Source organism: Ochotona princeps, chromosome 22 (genome assembly GCF_030435755.1).
Source record: "Ochotona princeps isolate mOchPri1 chromosome 22, mOchPri1.hap1, whole genome shotgun sequence".
NCBI classification, from domain to species: Eukaryota; Metazoa; Chordata; class Mammalia; order Lagomorpha; family Ochotonidae; genus Ochotona; species Ochotona princeps.
Window position 1 is genome coordinate 28822308 of NC_080853.1, and position 17690 is coordinate 28839997.

The following is a 17690-nucleotide window of genomic DNA, read 5'->3' on the forward strand; positions in this document are numbered from 1 at the left end:
GGGACAATTGCAGGGTGACTGGAATACGGTAAAGAACAAGTGGAATATGTGGGAAGAAGTTGGAAAGGGAGGAAGGGACATGACAATGTCGGGCCTTGTAAAAACCTTGGAAATCAGGGGTTTGGGTTTTAAGTGATGGGAAAGCACTGTGGTCATTGGAACTGAGGAGAAAGAGGGTCAGACTGGAAGAATTGCTGGTGGGGGAGGGGTTGGGAACAGTGCTCAAAGTACCAGTTGGGATGCCTGTATTCCTGGGCCCTTGCCTTCCAACCCGGATGCCTGCTCATGCACTCTTTGCAAGGCAGCAGATGGGTGCTAGGTACTTGCTAACCAAGTGGAAGACCCAGATGGAGCGCCTGGTTCCTGTATGTTGTATTTGGAGAGGGAACCAGAAGATTGAAAATCTTGGTCTTTGACCTGCTTCTATCACTCTGCCTTGCAAGTAAATGAAAATAAAAAGAATCGCTGGGTAAGTGTAGGATCTAATTATAATGATCATACCTGTCCACTGATTCGCTTCCCAAGTGGCCACAACAGCCAGAGCTATACCAATCTGAAGCCAGTTTTTATGGGTCTCCCATATGGGTACAGGATTCCAAGGCTTTGGGCCGTTCTTGACTGTTTTCCCAGACCAGCAGGGAGCTGGAAGGGAAGTGGGGCAGCTGGCTCACGAACTGGCACATGCAAGGTGAGGACTTTATCTACTAGGCTGTGGTGCTGGGCTCTGCCCATGTGCTTTTTGCAGTGCCCTTCTGTGATGTTTTATCTGTGGCGGTTCTCCCCTAGTGGTCCCTGGTGATTGCTATCTGCTTTTGTCATTAGCCTTACCTTTTCTAAGTTTTATTATAAATAAAAGATAAAATTTATGACTGTCTTTTTTCACTTGCCATAATTTCTTTTTTTCAAGATTTATTTATCTAATTTATTGGGAAGACACATTTGCAGAGAGAAGGAGAAACAGAAAGATCTTTGATCTGCTGGTTCACTCCCCAAATGGCTGCAATGGCCGGAGGTGAGCTGATCCAAAGCCAGGAGCCACGTGTCTTTCAGATCTCCCACATAGGTACAAGGCTTGCTGTTTACCCAGGTCCTAGGCAAGGAACTTGATGGGAAGTGGGGGAGCCAGGACATGGCCCAAATGAGATGCTGGTCCTTGGAGATTAGCCAGCTGAACCAGTGCACCGGCCCCAGGCATAATTGCTTTTAAGCTTCCTTTTGGTGTGTTAGGAGTTTGTTCCTTTTATTGCTCAGGAGTATTCCATTGAGTTGGTAAATCACAATGTTTGATCAGTTTTTTGGTTGGTTAGTGTTTGGATTATTTTCAGTGTGGGCTGCTGCTATGTATAAAGCTGATCTGAATATTCAGATGCATGTCTTCCTGTAGACATCTGTAGTACTCCTGGGTACTTTAGAAGTGCAATTGCTGGAACTGTGATAGGTATGTGCTTAATTTTAAGGAAAGCTGCCAACCTGCTTGGCACCCACATTTTACTAGCAGTGTGTGAGAAGTGCAGTTGCTGTGCATTCTCGTCAGTACTCAGTATTAGTCTTAAAATTTTAGCCATTTTAGGGGTTAACTGTTGTATCTGGTGGTTTTGGTGTATGTTTTCCTAATGATCAGTGTTAAATAAAAGTTATTTTTGATGCTTGTGAGATATGGTAAGGTAGACTTGACTTTTTAAGGAGCTGCTATTGTGATGGGTACCAATGCTGTTGGATGTTGCAATGAGGGAGAAACATAGGGCTCGACTCTGTGGAAAGTTGGATTCTTGGGCAAGGTACTGGGCGATGGTTTGTGAGGAGTAAAATACTAAGAGGAAACCTCAGGATGGGAGGGGCGCGGAATTGAGCTAAATCAACCTGGTCTGATTGTTGCTGGAGCAGAGCTGGGGTAAGCAGCCATTGCCTGGATGATGGTGCGAGGTGAGGATCCCACTGACATAGTGAGGGTGAGCAGCTATCAAGTAGGGGCTTCTGCTCAAATTGACTTAAGAAAGATCCTTACTAAAATTGAACAATGCAAAGATGAAAACAAAAGCAAGGTTACTTAGAGAAATGTTTTGGGAAGCCTGAGTAGGATAGAATTTGGTGAGAGAATCTTTGTCACAAATGATGTTAAACATCTTTCCGTATACACACACAGACACACACACACATATATGTATATATGTATATATACACATATATGTATATACATATGTATGTGTATATATATCTCTATATATGTATATATATACACACACATATACACAATATATAAGCTATGTTTATGTTATATGTATAAAGTCTGAGTTGAATTGATTTATAGGTTTGTATATAATATGTGTGTGTATGTGCGCATGCGCGCCCAAAGGATAGAAATCCTCAAACATTTAATTTTTGTGGAAATTTTCTTCCAGGATATGGCTGTGGCTTAATTTTTTTTTTTCAAAAGAAACCTAATTTTAGAATGCTTCAGATTGGGGACATCAGTGTAGTACAGTGGGTAAAGCTTCCCCCGTGAACATCCCACAGATGTGCTGGTTTTATCTCTACTGCTCCACTTCTGACCCAGTGGCATGCTCATGGCTCTGGAGCAGCAGAAGCCGCTCTCCCAGGTGTTTGGCAGCTCTAACCCATGTGGAAGACCCAACTGAAGCTCCTGGCTTGAAACTGTGTCCATCCTGGGTGTTGTGGCCACTTGGAGGGTGAATCAGCAGATGGAAGATCTCTCTCTCTCTCTCTCTCTTACCATTAACTGCATAAATAGATCTTTTTGTAAAGTATTTTTAGGATTTGTTATTCCATTACACATGCTTAGTATTTCAAGCCTGCATTGTAAAAAAAAAAATCTCCAGTTTGATCTTTCTGACTTCAGTTTCTCTTTTACCTGTGACATGTATCAGTTCGTGTCTTCCTCATATTCAGCATGGCTTTTTCCTATGCTGAAAACCTCAGTGACTTTGAGTTGCTCCCTCACTCAAACTCTGGATTCCAAAGACTGATGCCGACAGTGTCTCTCTGGACCCCAGTCAGCCCCTTTGTCTGAGTTTTCTGTGGCTGATGCTTTGCCCTGCCTGCCTGCTCCTCACGCTGCATTCACAGTTACTCTCCAGCCTCGCAGCTAGGTCTTTCTTTCATTTCATACCCTCTGGTAAGCCTGTCATTAACTTCTTCATCTTGTTGTGGGCCATTTAATTTTGAATGTTCACAGCATTTATTATCTGAATCACTAATTTTCTGTTTAATTATATCCCTTTTTGTTTTCTACTCTGTGATCTTATTTTTAGAGTTCCGTGGACATATAAATGGTGTAGCTGTACTGGAACAAAGATCCTGGCCTCAAATCCATAGCCCTGTTGCTCTGATTATAGCTGTATACATGGCTGTGCTTTTCTAGAGTTTGGAAGAAACCCAGCACACGCGGGAAGTTTGTAGATACTTTTGGGCATTTGGTTATCTTCAGGTTGTCCTAGAATTGCCCTGGTATCCACTTCAGAACTGATCTAATTTTCTGGATTGCCTCAGATTTCTGAAATGCGAGATAGGGTTGTTCATATTACTTATAATGCTTAGTCATTTTTGAATGCACTCTTCATCTGAGGAGTTACCCTGGAGAGTGTGCAGTCTAAACTATCTCTGTTTTGAAGGTAAACCCTTGAAACTGTGTCTTTTGATTTTGATTTTTATTGTAGGGTTTTTAGGTTATTCTCTATCCTCCTTATCTCTGGCTGGAGAGAAGATATGATCTGGGCACGACTAGAAAGTCCAGTGGCATATATTTTTAAAAACTACGAATGCCTTAAAGAAAACCGTACTTTCTTTACGCTTTGTGTATATGGTTGTTTTCTGATTCAAATTCTTTTTTTTTTTACCTTATTGATGTAAGCTTTTCTATAATGCTTCTTTGAGATATTAACCACACTGTATTTACAAAATTCAGTAACCAGCCCCACATTCTAATTCCTGATTATTTTCATCATAGCAATTACGCCCTTTTTTCCCATTTTCCACCGCAAGTATTCATCCATGTGGTGAATTTGCCTATCCTGAACGTTTCATAGGATTGTGATCATCTAATACTTGGTCCTCTGCGACTGGCTCCTTCCGCTTAGCACAGTCTTTCATGAGACAGGTAGCAGCAGTTAATTACTTTTTGTTGATTGCTGATTGATATCCCATTGTATATTCCTACCGCATTTGGTTTATTCAGTTATGACTTGATGGGCGTTTGAATTGTTTCTGCTTTTGGGATATGATAAGTAATACTGTTTTGAATATTTATGTACAAATTTTGTGTAGACGTGATGTTTTAGTTCTTTCTTGGACATATACCTACAATTACAGTCACTGGATCAATTAGTAAGTCTGTATTTGACTTTTTAGAAACATACCAGATGTTTTCAAAGTGGCTGTACTCTTGTACATTTGCCTGCGGAGTATATATGTGGGTTCTGATTCCTCCACGTACTTGCCAGCAACTGTTATTGTCTAGCTATAGCCATCCTGTGGGTGTTAAGTAGTGTTTTGTTGTGGTTTTGATTTGTCTTTCCCTGATGACAAATTATGTTGAGCGTCTTTTTATGTGCTAACTGGTCATTTGTACGTCTTCTTTGGAGAAATGTAAATTCATGTCATCTGCCTATTTTTGAAACGGATGCACTTAGGATTTGATAGGTTGATTTGGGTAAATTAGATGAGTATTTCCATTGTTAACAGTATTAACCCATCTCATCCTTATACATGGCATTTTCCTACATTTATTTATGTATTTCTGATTCCCCTATGTATTGATGTGCAAGTCTTCTATTTCTTTGGTAATACCTAACTACTGTGTTTTATTGTTTTTGAAGTTACTGTAAATGGTATTTTTTTTCTGTTTTGAACAGTTTGTTTTTATTTATTTGGGAGGAAGGTGGGAAAGAAAGAGAAAGAGGAATCATCTGTCTGTTGGTTACTTACTCCCAGAATGGTCACAACAACCAGGCTGGGGCCAGGCCTAAGGTGGCAGCTCCATCTCGGTATCTCACAGGTGTGCCAGAGCATCAAGTTTGGGACTGGCACCTGCTGCTGTTCCAGGCACAAGAACAGGCAGCTGTGTCAGAAATAACACAGCCTGGTCTGAAGCTGGCATCCAGTTAAAGGATGCCCATGTCTCAAGAAATAATTTAGATTTTTCATTGTTAGTGCATAGAAAAAAATTAATTCATTTTTGTATATTGACCTTGTGTTGTAACTTATTTATTGTTCTACTAATTTGTTAGTGAAATCCTTGAGGGTTTTTTAATGTGTAAGATTGTATTGTCTCTAAATAGAGATAATTTTGCTTTCCAAAAAATGATCTTTTTTTAAAATTTTTTCTTTCCTACTTATCTGGCTGCATTACCCAGTAAACTGTTTAATGGAAGTAGTGAGAAGGATATCCCTATTTTACGGATTTTAGGATAAAGTATTCATGTATTCGTCATCAACTATGTTAGCTCCGGATTTTCATAGATGTCCTTTGTTCTAGTAAGGAAGTTCTGTTTTTTATTTCTAGTTTGTATATTTTCTTATAAAAGATTGTTGTGGGGTCCAACATGATAGCTCAATGCCTAAATCCCCACCTTGCATATGCCAGCATCCCATATGGGCGCTGGTTCTAATCCCAGCAGCTCCACTTCCCATCCAGCTCCCTGCTTGTGGCCTGGGAAAGCAGTTGAGGATGGCCCAAAGGTTTGGGACCCTGCACCCACATAGGAGACCTGGGAGAGGCTCCTGACTCCTGGCTTCGGATCAGCTCAGCACTGACCATTGCAGCCACTTGGGGAGTGAACCAGAGGATGGAAGATCCTTGTTTCTCCTTCTGTCCATAAATCTGCCTTTCTAATAAAAACAAAAAATTTTTAAAGATTGTTAGAGTTTGTTCAAAGCTTTTTCCCCCTGTGTCTCTCTATGTGAACACATGTTTTGTGCTTTATTTGCATGGGCTACTACACTGATTGATTTTCAGATATTGAATCAGTCTTGCTTTGTGCAGAACCATTTTGTTTGTTATATATAATTCTTTTTAATGTTTATTTTTATTGGTAGTCAGAATTACAGAGTGAGGGAGAGACAGAAAGAGAGCAAGATCTTCCATCTGTTGTTTGCTTCCCAAATGGCCAAAGCTTGCTTTCCTAGGCTCGTTAGCTGGTAGCTGGATTGGAAGTGGAGCTGCTTGCACTAACACTGGTGCCATATGGGATCCAGCACTGCAACTAGGAGATGAGCTTGCTATGTCACAGCACTGGTGCTAATATTTAAACCTTTTTTCTTTGGTATATTTATTTGCTGGTTTTTCTTTAATCCATTTTTTTCTGGCATGATGTATTTGATGCAGTTACCCAGTTTTGTTTTTCATGATCTTTATCTCATTTTGTTGTCAGGATAGAATTGGTATCATACAATGAGTTGGAGTTTTTGAAGGATTGTCATTAATTCTTTAGGGCTAATACTATTTTTGTTTCTGTTTTTGTCTTTTAGGATTCTCCATTTACAAATGCAGGAATGGGATCTAATCTAAATCTCTTAGGTGAAATTGAATGCGATGCAAGCATAATGGATGGAAAATCCTTAAATTTTGGGGCTGTAGGAGCACTGAGTGGTATGTGAACATTATAACTTAGTATTTCTATTCTTTGAAAAACTATGTGTTTACCATTATGACATTTTAGGACATATATCGGTCTTTTTTAATATTCCTGCTTGGAGTAGTGTTAGAAACAGTTTTCTTCTTCAAATGAATTAAAATCTTATGCCTTTGAACTCTTTATATAAAAATAGCTAACTAGCCTGTGTATGAGTTTTTTGTTTGATTATTCTTCTACATTTCTTCCAGAAATTGTAGTCACTATAAGACTTATTTGGCAGAAGTTATTATTTAAAAATATGCAATATGTTTTTCTAAGTTTTAAAATCACTCAGGTACTATAATTAAATCGACCTTTAACTTCCACTTTCCTTCTTATTCTGTTCTCTTGTTTTTAGTCAGTAAATGTTGCATGGCTCTATTTTTATGTAATAGAGATAGATTTATTCTGTGAGTGTGGTGGTTCTTTAAAAATAAATTAATGTATCATGGTGAAACTATTTTTTTTTTTTAGATTGTCTTGAACACTTTTTCCACAGCAGCACATAAAACATATTTCAAATATTTTATAATTCATTTATTAAAAATATATATAGGGCCCGGCGGCGTGGCCTAGCGGCTAAAGTCCTCGCCTTGAAAGCCCCGGGATCCCATATGGTTCTAGTCCCGGCAGCTCCACTTCCCATCCAGCTCCCTGCTTGTGGCCTGGGAAAACAGTCGAGGACGGCCCAATGCATTGGGACACTGCACCCGCGTGGGACACCTGGAAGAGGTTCCCAGCGCTTCGGATCGGTGTGCATTGGCCCGTTGCGGCTCACTTGGGGAGTGAAACATCGGATGGAAGATCTTCCTTTCTGTCTCTCCTCCTCTGTGTATATCTGGCTATGATAAAATGAATAAATCTTTAAAAAACAAATAAAAATATATATGATGTGCATAGCTTTGAAGTGAAAATCATGATTTTTTAGATATATGCAGTCATATGAGCTACCACCACCTAGGCCAAGATATGAGACATTTTCAGAATTCCAAAAAGTTCCTTCATGCTTTTCCCCAGTCCATAGTTTTTATACCTCTTCCTTCCCCATTTTGAAATAAAGCTGCTTAAGAATGATTTACCTGCTCCTGAAATTCATAACACATGGAATCAGGCATCTGTTTTGCTTAACCTTAGAGCTGTTTTTGTGTCACAGTGGTTTTCCTCATTGCTGAATAATATTTTGTTGTATGAATATGTCATAACTTGTTTACCCCCATCATGTATTTGAATAATTTCTAGTTTTTACATGTTATGAATAAAGCCAAAAAGGATATTTTTGTGTGAAGGATTTTGTTTGTTTACTGTATCTGAGGATAATACATATACTAAGAATTGATGCGTAAGAAATCATTGGCTCAACACTAATGAATCTATAAAAATTGAAATGTGGAGAAACTGGAAAACATTTTATAAGTTGTATACTGATACAGAATTAAGCTGGTAAGATTTCTATTAACACTTAATACGGAGTCTTCTTAAGACCCTTTCCCCGTGATTTTTATTAAACTAGAGCCTCAGTGGCTGCCCTTTGTTCCTCCTATGGAAACAAAAGTAAGGGGATGCCCTAACTGGTCCCCTGTTGTTAAGCATCTCCCCACCCCAGCCCTGTGTTAGCTTGTCCATGAAGCAGGCCTGCTTTGTCAGAACCTGCAGGGGTGTGTGCACCCATACCCAGGAATCCTCAAGCACCCCACTCCTGCCCCCCACTTCCCTCCATACACCGGGTTTCCCCTGGGTTCTAGAACACCACCGTGTGACACAGTGTATGTGGAAAATCTATGCTAAGGACATAAGGCAGTGACTGGCAGGAGAATTAATTTTTTTAAAACTATGAACTTAATCCATTTGATATATTTAAAAAGGTATACTTGTCTTCATTTATCAGTGGAAGAAGTCAGAAATTACCTCCCCACACCCTCCCTCAAATTAGCAGATGGCCAGCAAATTTCCTTGAAAGTCGTGGTCACATATAAAGTCCATCCTAGAAAGAAGATAGGTGAGACCCATTCTACCCAATCTCATCAAATACTGGCTCTTCTCAAGGATGGATAAAAAAACAGTGTCAGCCACAGAGTATGTTGTTAATGAGCTCCTTCCTGGCAGCACCGGGGGGATGTGTGTTCCTGTGAGTGTGTTGGTGAATCAGGTTAATATTTATGTAATGACTTGTTTCTGTCCTGTGTTCAGACCAGCCAAACAATATGATTTGAAGATTATTTTCCTGTCTCTTCCTGAAAATGGTTTGTGTATGATTGGAATGATTTCCGATTTTTTTTAAATTAGATGAATTCATTAACTATTCCTAAATTGTTGAAAGTTCCAAAAAGAATTTAATATCTTTAAATGAATTTGTGTATTTTAAGCGAGTTGTTGCTTTAATTGCCCTGTAGACATTTTAGTTAGCTTTCTTTACTGATTTCTGGTTGGATTCCACCTTAGAGAACATATCCTGTGTTTGATTCCAATCCCTGGAAACCTTTTGAGACTTGCTTTATGGTGTATTTCAGATAGTGTTCCATGTTTACAAACAACAGAACTTCAGAAGAATCTTTGTTCTGAGGTTGCTGATTGCAGAGTTCTGTAAATTTCAGTTAGAGCCATTTGGTTTTCCATTTGTTCCATTCTTTTATATTCATTTGTATTTTTGTGACATGTAAATGTTTCTTCAGTTGACTTCAGTTTGTTTTATTGTGAAATTTCATTGGCATTTAGTATTATGCGTTTATAGCTCTCTGTGGACTATTCCTACCCTTTGGGGCATGTCTTTTAGCTCATTATAATATTCTTCATTATGTTGAAGTTTAAATTTTTATGCACCCAGCATATACTTTTCCCTTTTGTAGTTTTTGTCTTTTACGTTTCTTTAAGTTTTTTCCTCATAATTTATAAGCAGCATCACCTCTATTCTGTGTATGATTTTTTAAAAAAAAAATTATTCGTATTTGAAAGGCAGAGTTAGAGAGAGCGAGAGAGTGGGGGAGGACGACAGGGAGAAAGAGATCCTGTGTCTGCTTGGTTCACTCTCCAGAGGGCTGTAATGGCCACAGCTGAGCTGATCAGGAGCCAGGAATTGCTTCTGGGTCTCCCATATGGCTCCAGCGGCCCAAAGACTTGAGCCAACCTCTGCTGCTCTCCCGGGCCATTAACAGGGAGCTGGCTTGAGAGTGAAACACCCGGTACTTGAGCCAATGCCTATATGGAGTGCCGGTGCCAAAGGTGGAGGGTTAGCCTGCTGCAGGATGGTACCAGCCCCCTCTGTATGATTTTTAATATTTACCATTTGTATGCATTGTTTGCTTTTTTCCTGAAATGACTGAAAATGTTTTCCCCACACAATTGATTGAATAACAATACTAATAACAGTTATAGGCACTATCATTTATGAGGTTACCATAACATGCTAGGTATTGTGCTATTCTGCAGTGGGAAGGTGTATCAAAATATTTACTTCTCACATTAACCTTACGAGATCAAAGCTTTAATCCCCAGTTTACATTTGCCAAAACATAGACACATAACAAGTTTATTAACTTGTTCAAGAGTTTGTATCACAGTAGAAGATAGAAAACTCTTAGTAAATTAGAGAAAAAGAAGTTTAATGTAAAGTGCTATCACACAGACTCATTTACCTGGCATGCTCAGCTTAGACTGAATGAGGAGAAACCCATGTGATGGAATTTAAAAACCATTTCCCCCCTGGTCTGTGCACTGTTGAAAGGATGTGTTAGTCGGAGGCATTGTCAGCTTCACTCCCCTCCAGACTGTCAGTGTTGGTGCAGGCTGCCTCCAGAAGCCTGTGGGGCCACATGCTGTTTCCTTCCGTGTGTCTGGCAGGCTTGCTTGGGCTCAGCACCTGGGAGGCCTTTCCATCATTGCTTTGACAAAATCAGTGGAGCTTCTGCACGGTTGCTGGAATTAGAAGAAATAAAGCACACAGTTTCATATATATATATATATATATATATATATATATATATATATATATATATATATATATATATATATATATAGCTATAGCGCTATGGAGGAGTGTCTGTATAAAGATGGAAACGAACCCAGAGAGTATCCTAGGATAGAAAGATAATGCTCAGAGAAATATGAACTTGACAGTGAATTCTGACCTGATTAAGAAGATGGGTTGCAGCACTTTGTATGGTGGGAGAATTGCAGATTTTCTAGGTCAGAGCTGGTGTGCAATCACTGTGTATGTAAGACCCATCTTGGGAGACACTGGCAGCCTTCACATAGTAGAGGACACAAATATAAGGAAGCTGTGGAAAGTTTGCCTTATGAGCCTGCCGTCCCCTTCAAATCCCAATCAAACACTGACTTTAAATTCCCTTGGGGATGAGGAAAGGGTGTAGTGACTGGTCACTGGAACTTAACCTTTTCATATCCTAAGCTGTGCTTCCATGGCCTGACTCAGTAGCTGGGGGAAATGTGTGTCCTGTGGACACTGACCATTGGAGAGTACCACGTGGGCCTGAACGTGCAAGGGACCCTCGCAGCAAGGCATGCGTTCCACTAGAGTGGGCTCCAGTGCCGTTTGAGGGCAAAGCTTGCTGCTTTGCCAGTTGTCAATGAAAATTTCTGTAAAGTGTCCATATTCACTTTCACAGTTAAGTCAACACAGGGTGAATTCATAGTTGAGAAACAATAAATTGAGAACTGGTTGAAGTTAGAATGTAGTCTGCTGTGGGTGCTTTTATTTTGTGTTCTGTCTACTTCTCATGTTATAGTCATTTTTTCCCCACTGATTTGAAATAGTATCTATATTATATATTAAAAACCCAAACTTACGTGTGTGTTTCTCAACTTTTGCTTTAGTCTGTTTCATTGCTGTGTTTGTCTATTGTGTCACCCTGTTTGCACTGTCTTAATTGGAATGGGCTTGAATAAAAAACAGAATTTTGTTCGATGACTATTTCTTAATTTTTCTTTTTACTAGCTTTTTGTGGTTATTTGTCAAAAATAATAAAAATAATTTCAAGGTTTTGGTGGAGGATTTATAGATCAGAATTGACACGTTAACCTGACAATTACTGATCATGTAATAGTGATGCAGTATATCCAAAAGATACTTGTAGAACTAGTGTAGAAATCCCATCTGGCTTTTCCTTCTTGGCATTTTGTCCCCTCTCCCCCTCCTTTAAAAAAGATGTACTTATTTATTTTTATTTGGAAGTCAAATATACAGAGAGAGGAGAGACAGAAAGATCTTCTGTCAGCTGATTCACTCCCCAAGTGGCCTCAATGGCTGGAGCTGAGCTAATCCGAAGCCAGGAGTCAGGAACCTCTTCCTGGTCTCCCACACTGCTAAAGGGTCCCAAGGCTTTGGGTTGTCCTTAACTGCTTTCCCAGACTACAAGCAGGGAGCTGAATGGGAAGTGGGGTATCAGCACTTGAACTGGTGCCCATATGCGATCCTGGTTTGTGCAAGGTGAGGACTTTAGCCGCTAGGCTACCATGCCAAGCCCACCTCTTTTTTTTTTTTTTTTTAATGACACACAATTTTGATGTTTAGCTAAATTCCTATGAACTGACAGCCTCAAATTAACTTACTATTTTTTAAAATTTTACTGCTGATTTTTTGGTAATAATAGTACCCCGATAGGCATGTATAGGTAAGTGATTCAGGTGATGTTCTTTGCCTTTAGGTGTTTCCAAGCTGAAATCTTAGAACTGTGATACAGCAGAGATTTGCAGTTTCAACCCTGTGAGCACATGTTTCCTCATTAATAAGGCAGGGTTCATAAATATAACAATATGATGAAGTTGAGGGTCCAATACATTTTTATCTAATTATTTAAGTGTGGTAGCAGCTCTAGTGTCTGTTAGATACTCAGTTACTTTCGTTGCGTCTCATCCTGGTCGTCCTCCTCCTCCTCCTCCTTCTAGCTGTGGCCATATTTGCCAGTACCGTCCTAATGGTGTTGTCTCACTAGTGCTGGCCTGTTATTCCCAGGTGAGCGCCAGCATCTCACTTTTTCAAATTTTGCCTCCTGGAAATGATTGGAACAAATTTTAGATTACAGTCTTGTCTATGAATGCAAATGAACTTCAAATAATTAATGGAAATTATATGTTATGAAAAAACTGTAGATTTCAACATTTTTTTTTCGCCGAATAAACTTATTTTTAAATTCCATTTTTATGTTAACTTTTTGAAGTGGCTTTGAATTTAACTTCTTCCTCCCAGCCTTAACCCAGTTTGAAGGACTGTCTCTTAATTCTGTCTCTGTCAGAAAGATTTAAAGTTTTTGGCTTATCTGTCCTCATTAGCTTTTCTTGCCAAGGTGAAGTTGAAGCTGTTTGTAGTCAGGTGTATTGTTTAAGGGAGATTCAGAATTTATGGTCAGTAAATACCTGGTACAGTTATTTAGTTTTGATAGCAGAAAAGTGACACATTTCCGTGGCTTGCTTTCTGTTCTGTTCTGAAATCCCTCAAAAAGAAGCCTAATTTCAGTATGTTGTAGTTCAATTTTAGTCTGTTGTTGTAGCACATGATATGTGAATATAATATGTATATATCTAAGAAAGGAATATTATCTAATATATGCAATATAATATATCTAAGAAGCGAATATAATATGTAATACAGAACAGATTATATACAATATATATGATACATGTAATTATATTTTATATTATTTTATTATGTATTATATTATTTATAGTATAGTATTATTTATAATATAATACATATTCAATTATATTATATTCCTTTCTTAGCGACCCACAGCTACTATGTATTCATACGTTGTTCTGATTTGTTTGTTATTCATGATCAAGAAGGGTTTCCGTAATATATTTGGCATCTTGAAATCGTTTTCTAAAACAGCTACAGAACTACTCAGGAAACCTAAAGACATTTCTGACTTCTTTTTTTGCCCATTTCTTCTCATAGGAATCAAGAACCCAGTCTCAGTCGCAAACAGACTGTTGTGTGAAGGGCAGAAGGGCAAGCTCTCGGCTGGCAGGATTCCTCCCTGGTAATCATGTTCTTCCCAACATTTGCTGTGCCTGGTATTTAGTATGTGTTCAGTGCCTGAAGAATGGTTTTATCTGTAAAGGTGGCATTGTTTGTAATACACCAATAATAGCATGCCTTTTGGAGGAAGATGCACTTTGTTGTGTAATTTCGGAACATTTTGGATACTTGGTAAAATTTCAGACGGGAATAGAGTATTATGAATTTTTTTTTTTAAAGATTTATTTATTTTATTACAAAGTCAGATCACAGAGAGGAGGAGAGACAGAGAGGAAGATCTTCCATCCGATGTTTCACTCCCCAAGTGAGCTGCAACGGGCCGGTACGCACCGATCCGATGCCGGGACCAGGAACCTCTTCCGGGTCTCCCACACGGGTGCAGGGTGCCGAAGCTTTGGGCCAGCCTCGATTGCTTTCCCAGGCCACAAGCAGGGAGCTGGATGGGAAGTGGAGCTGCCAGGACTAGAACCAGCGCCCATATGGGATCCCGGGGCTCTCAAGGCGAGGACTTTAGCTGCTAGGCCACGCCGCCGGGCCTGGAAATAATAGGTTTTTATGATGTAGTTTTAATAAAGCAAGGGGAAGAAATCTGGTTTGTTTTTTGTTTTTTTTATAAGATGTACTATTTATTGACTTGCAAGGCAGAGTGGTGGAGGGAGGGATTTTCCGTATGCTGGTTCAGTCCCCAGATGGAGGCAGTAGCTGGGATTGGGCCACACTGAAGGCAGGATCCCAGAACCCATCCTGCTTCCTGTGTAGCTGGCAGATGCACCTTCCTGCACTTGGGCCGTAACCTCTGCTTTCTTACGCACATCAGCAGGAAGCAGGATTGGAAGTAGAGCAGCTGGGACTTTGATATGAGATGGTGGAGTCCAAAGCAGTGACTTATTAACCTGTTGTATCCAAGATCCACCCTGAAATCTGATTTCTTGGGATCAGTTCTAATATGAGGGTACTTTAGAAAGCTTGTGGGAAAAATGAGGAAAGGAAGTTAAAAGATGAGTGCAGAATATTTTCAATCCATGCATATAAGATCTTTCCAGGGCTGGCACAATGTTTCAACTGACTAATTCTCCACATCCAAGTGTGGCATTCCGTATGAGCACTGGTTACTGTCCCAGCTAGTCTACTTCCCATTCAGCTCGCTGCTTGTGGCCTGGAAAAGCAGTGAAGGACATGTTCATTCAGTGGGTGTATGCAGTGTCCTGGTGCATCTTTGTTCGGGGAGGAGCTGGTGCAAGAACATTGCTTCTGTTTCTTCTCATGGTGCTTTCAAATTTGACCATATTATTTCACTCATATTTCCCACTTCATGTATAACATAGCACTAACCAAATAAGGTACTAATAAGGAAGAAAAGATGTAATTGTTTTTTTTTTTTTTTTTTTTAAAGATTTTATTATTATTGGAAAGCCGGATATACAGAGAGGAGGAGAGACAGAGAGGAAAATCTTCCATCCGATGTTTCACTCCCCAAGTGAGCCGCAATGGGCCGGTGCACGCCGATCCGAAGCCGGGAACCAGGAACCTCTTCCAGGTCTCCCACGCGGGTGCAGTGTCCCAATGCATTGGGCCGTCCTCAACTGCTTTCCCAGGCCACAAGCAGGGAGCTGGATGGGAAGTGGAGCAGCCGGGATTAGAACCAGCGCCCATATGGCATCCCGGGGCTTTCAAGGCGAGGACTTTAGCCGCTAGGCCACGCCGCCGGGCCCGAAAAGATGTAATTGTTTTATCTGGCAAAAAAATTCAGCATAAATGGTGTAGGAAATATTTTGGAGTTCCCCTGGACATCCACTCCCTTGTTCTTCACATGCCTCATGGTATTTACCAAATAGACTCAAATTTGCATATAAAAGAGCTAGAGTACAAGAATAAATGAGCCAGTTTTGTAAAGTATCAAAGAGTTGAACCTAGTAGAGAGCACACATTGTTCATGGGTATTCTTCTTAGATTGTGTGTTTTGTTCCAGAGCTCCACAATCTAGTGGGTGTTATGGTCAATTGAGTTTCATAATCCTTTTGATTTCTTCGTGTGTGTTGAGTGTAATACAGTCAGTAAGTGTGCAATACTGTATGCCTAAAAAAGCAAAAGCTTTATTGCAGTGATATGCGCCAGTGGTCACTTGAGCTGTTGGAAAATGACACTAACAGACTTGCTTGATACTGGTTTTTAAATTTTTAAATTTTAATTTTTTTAAAGATTTATTTGATATTTGAGAAGCATAACTAGAAGGGGATCAGCAAGATCTTCCATTCATTGATTCATTCCCTAAATGGGTGCAGTGGCTTAGGGTTGGCTAGGTCAGAGCCGGGAGCCAGGACCTCCATCTTGCTCTCCCACCTGGATCGCAGGGGCCCAAGTACCTGGGCTGTGTTCTGCTGCTGTCTCAGGCACAGATGAGGAGTGGTGCAGCCTGGACGTCATCCAGTACTCATGGGATACAGCATTGCAGTCAGCACCTGAGCCTGCTTCTCTACAGTGAGGCCTCTGTTGCAAACCTTTAATCTTTCGAAAACACAGTGTGTATGAATTGTGATGATGTGAGGCACGAAACAACAGTATCCTGGTGTGATAACGTAGCAGCCAAAGTCCTTGCTTTGAATGTGCCGGGACCCTATATGGGCACTGGTTCTAATCCCAGCGGCCCCACTTCCAATCCAGCTCCCTGCTTGTGGCCTGGGAAAGCAGTTGAGGACGGCCCAAAGCCTTGGGACCCTGCACCCATGTGGGAAACCTGGAAGAAGCTCCTGACTCCTGGCTTCAGATTGGCTCTGCACTGGCCGTTGTGGCCGCTTGGGTAGTGAACCATCGGACAGAAGATCTTCCCCTCTGTCTTTCCTCCTCTCTGTATATCTCACTTTGCAACATAAATGTTTTGAGAAAGAAAAACACAGTATCTGAATCATAATGAAGTAGGAACGTGGAAGAGGATGGCCCAAACCTTGGTTCCCTGCACCCCTGAAGAAGACCCGGAAGAAATTCTTTCCTCCTGGCTTTGAAATGGCTTAGCTGTAGCTGGGGAGTGAACCAGAGCATGGAAGATCTTTTTCTGTGTCTCTCCTTCCCCTGTAAATCTGCCTTTGCAATGAAAATAAATATATTTTAAAAGGCTAGATTGTAAAACGTGTAATATGACAAGTGAAAGTGTTCAGTTGTTCTACAACTGAAAATACCAAAATCACAATTAAAAGACCCTATATCCTTTGAAAAATTATTCATGGTACATATGACAGACAAAAATACAGTGTAAGAACAAAGTGGGGTGAGCATTTGGCATGGTGGTTAAGGTAGTATGGGATGCCCACTTACCACGTCAGACCTCCTGTGTCTGAGCTTTGGCTCCAGTTAATGCACACTCTGAGAGGCAGCAGGACATGGCTCTTGGAGTTTGGTTCATGCCTTTCATTATGGCGATGGAACTGGGTTGAGTTTCTGGCTCCTGGCCCTGGTGTGGCTTAGCTATCAGTTTTTATGCAGTTTGGGGAGTGAACCAACTGATGAGAAAGCTTTCTCTGTCTTTTAAACTAAGTAAAATGAAATTAGAAAAGGCAACCTAAATGTTAAGAACTGATCAAGTATAGATTTAGCTTGTCTTAGCGTATGAAGACATACAAGGTACCCAATGCTAATTTTAAGGAATTATAAATTAAAATGAGATCATATATTTGCCTTATTCATTTAGCAAAATTAAGAAGAACCAGTAATACTTAGAGTAATTGGGAGTATAGAAAATCGTAGGACTGATGTTTACTGCAAAGGGCTTCAGCTGCTTCACAGGTATTCCATATGGCGCTGCTTCTATGCCTGGTTGCTCCACTTCTGATTCGGATCCTGCAGTTGCACCTGGGAAAGCAGTGGAAGATGGCCCAACTGTTTGGGGCTTTGTTCCCACATAGGATGCCTTATTAAAATTCCTGGCTCCTGTGGACAGGCTCCTTCTGCGCCCTGCGCACGGTCCTGGAGCGTGTGAAAGCAGAGGGGATTCTGGATGTTTTCCAGACCATCAAGAGCCTAAGGCTGCAGCGGCCACACATGGTCCAGACACTGGAACAGTATGATTTCTGCTACAA

General features: G+C 40.4%; 1 protein-coding gene across 6 annotated transcripts in view; it reads left to right on the top strand.

Moving 5' to 3' along the window:
- TASP1 (taspase 1) overlaps positions 1-17690 on the top strand; it is a 185411-nt gene that overhangs the window by 38952 nt on the left and 128769 nt on the right. For all 6 annotated transcript variants that reach the window (XR_009247487.1, XM_058679934.1, XM_058679932.1 and 3 more), the window contains 2 exons: positions 6484-6604; positions 13537-13621. Coding sequence is in view for 5 of the 6 variants with exons in the window: in XM_058679934.1 (XP_058535917.1) it covers positions 6484-6604; positions 13537-13621 (206 nt within the window). In the remaining variant the exon portion in view is untranslated. The remainder of the gene's footprint in view (positions 1-6483; positions 6605-13536; positions 13622-17690) is intronic.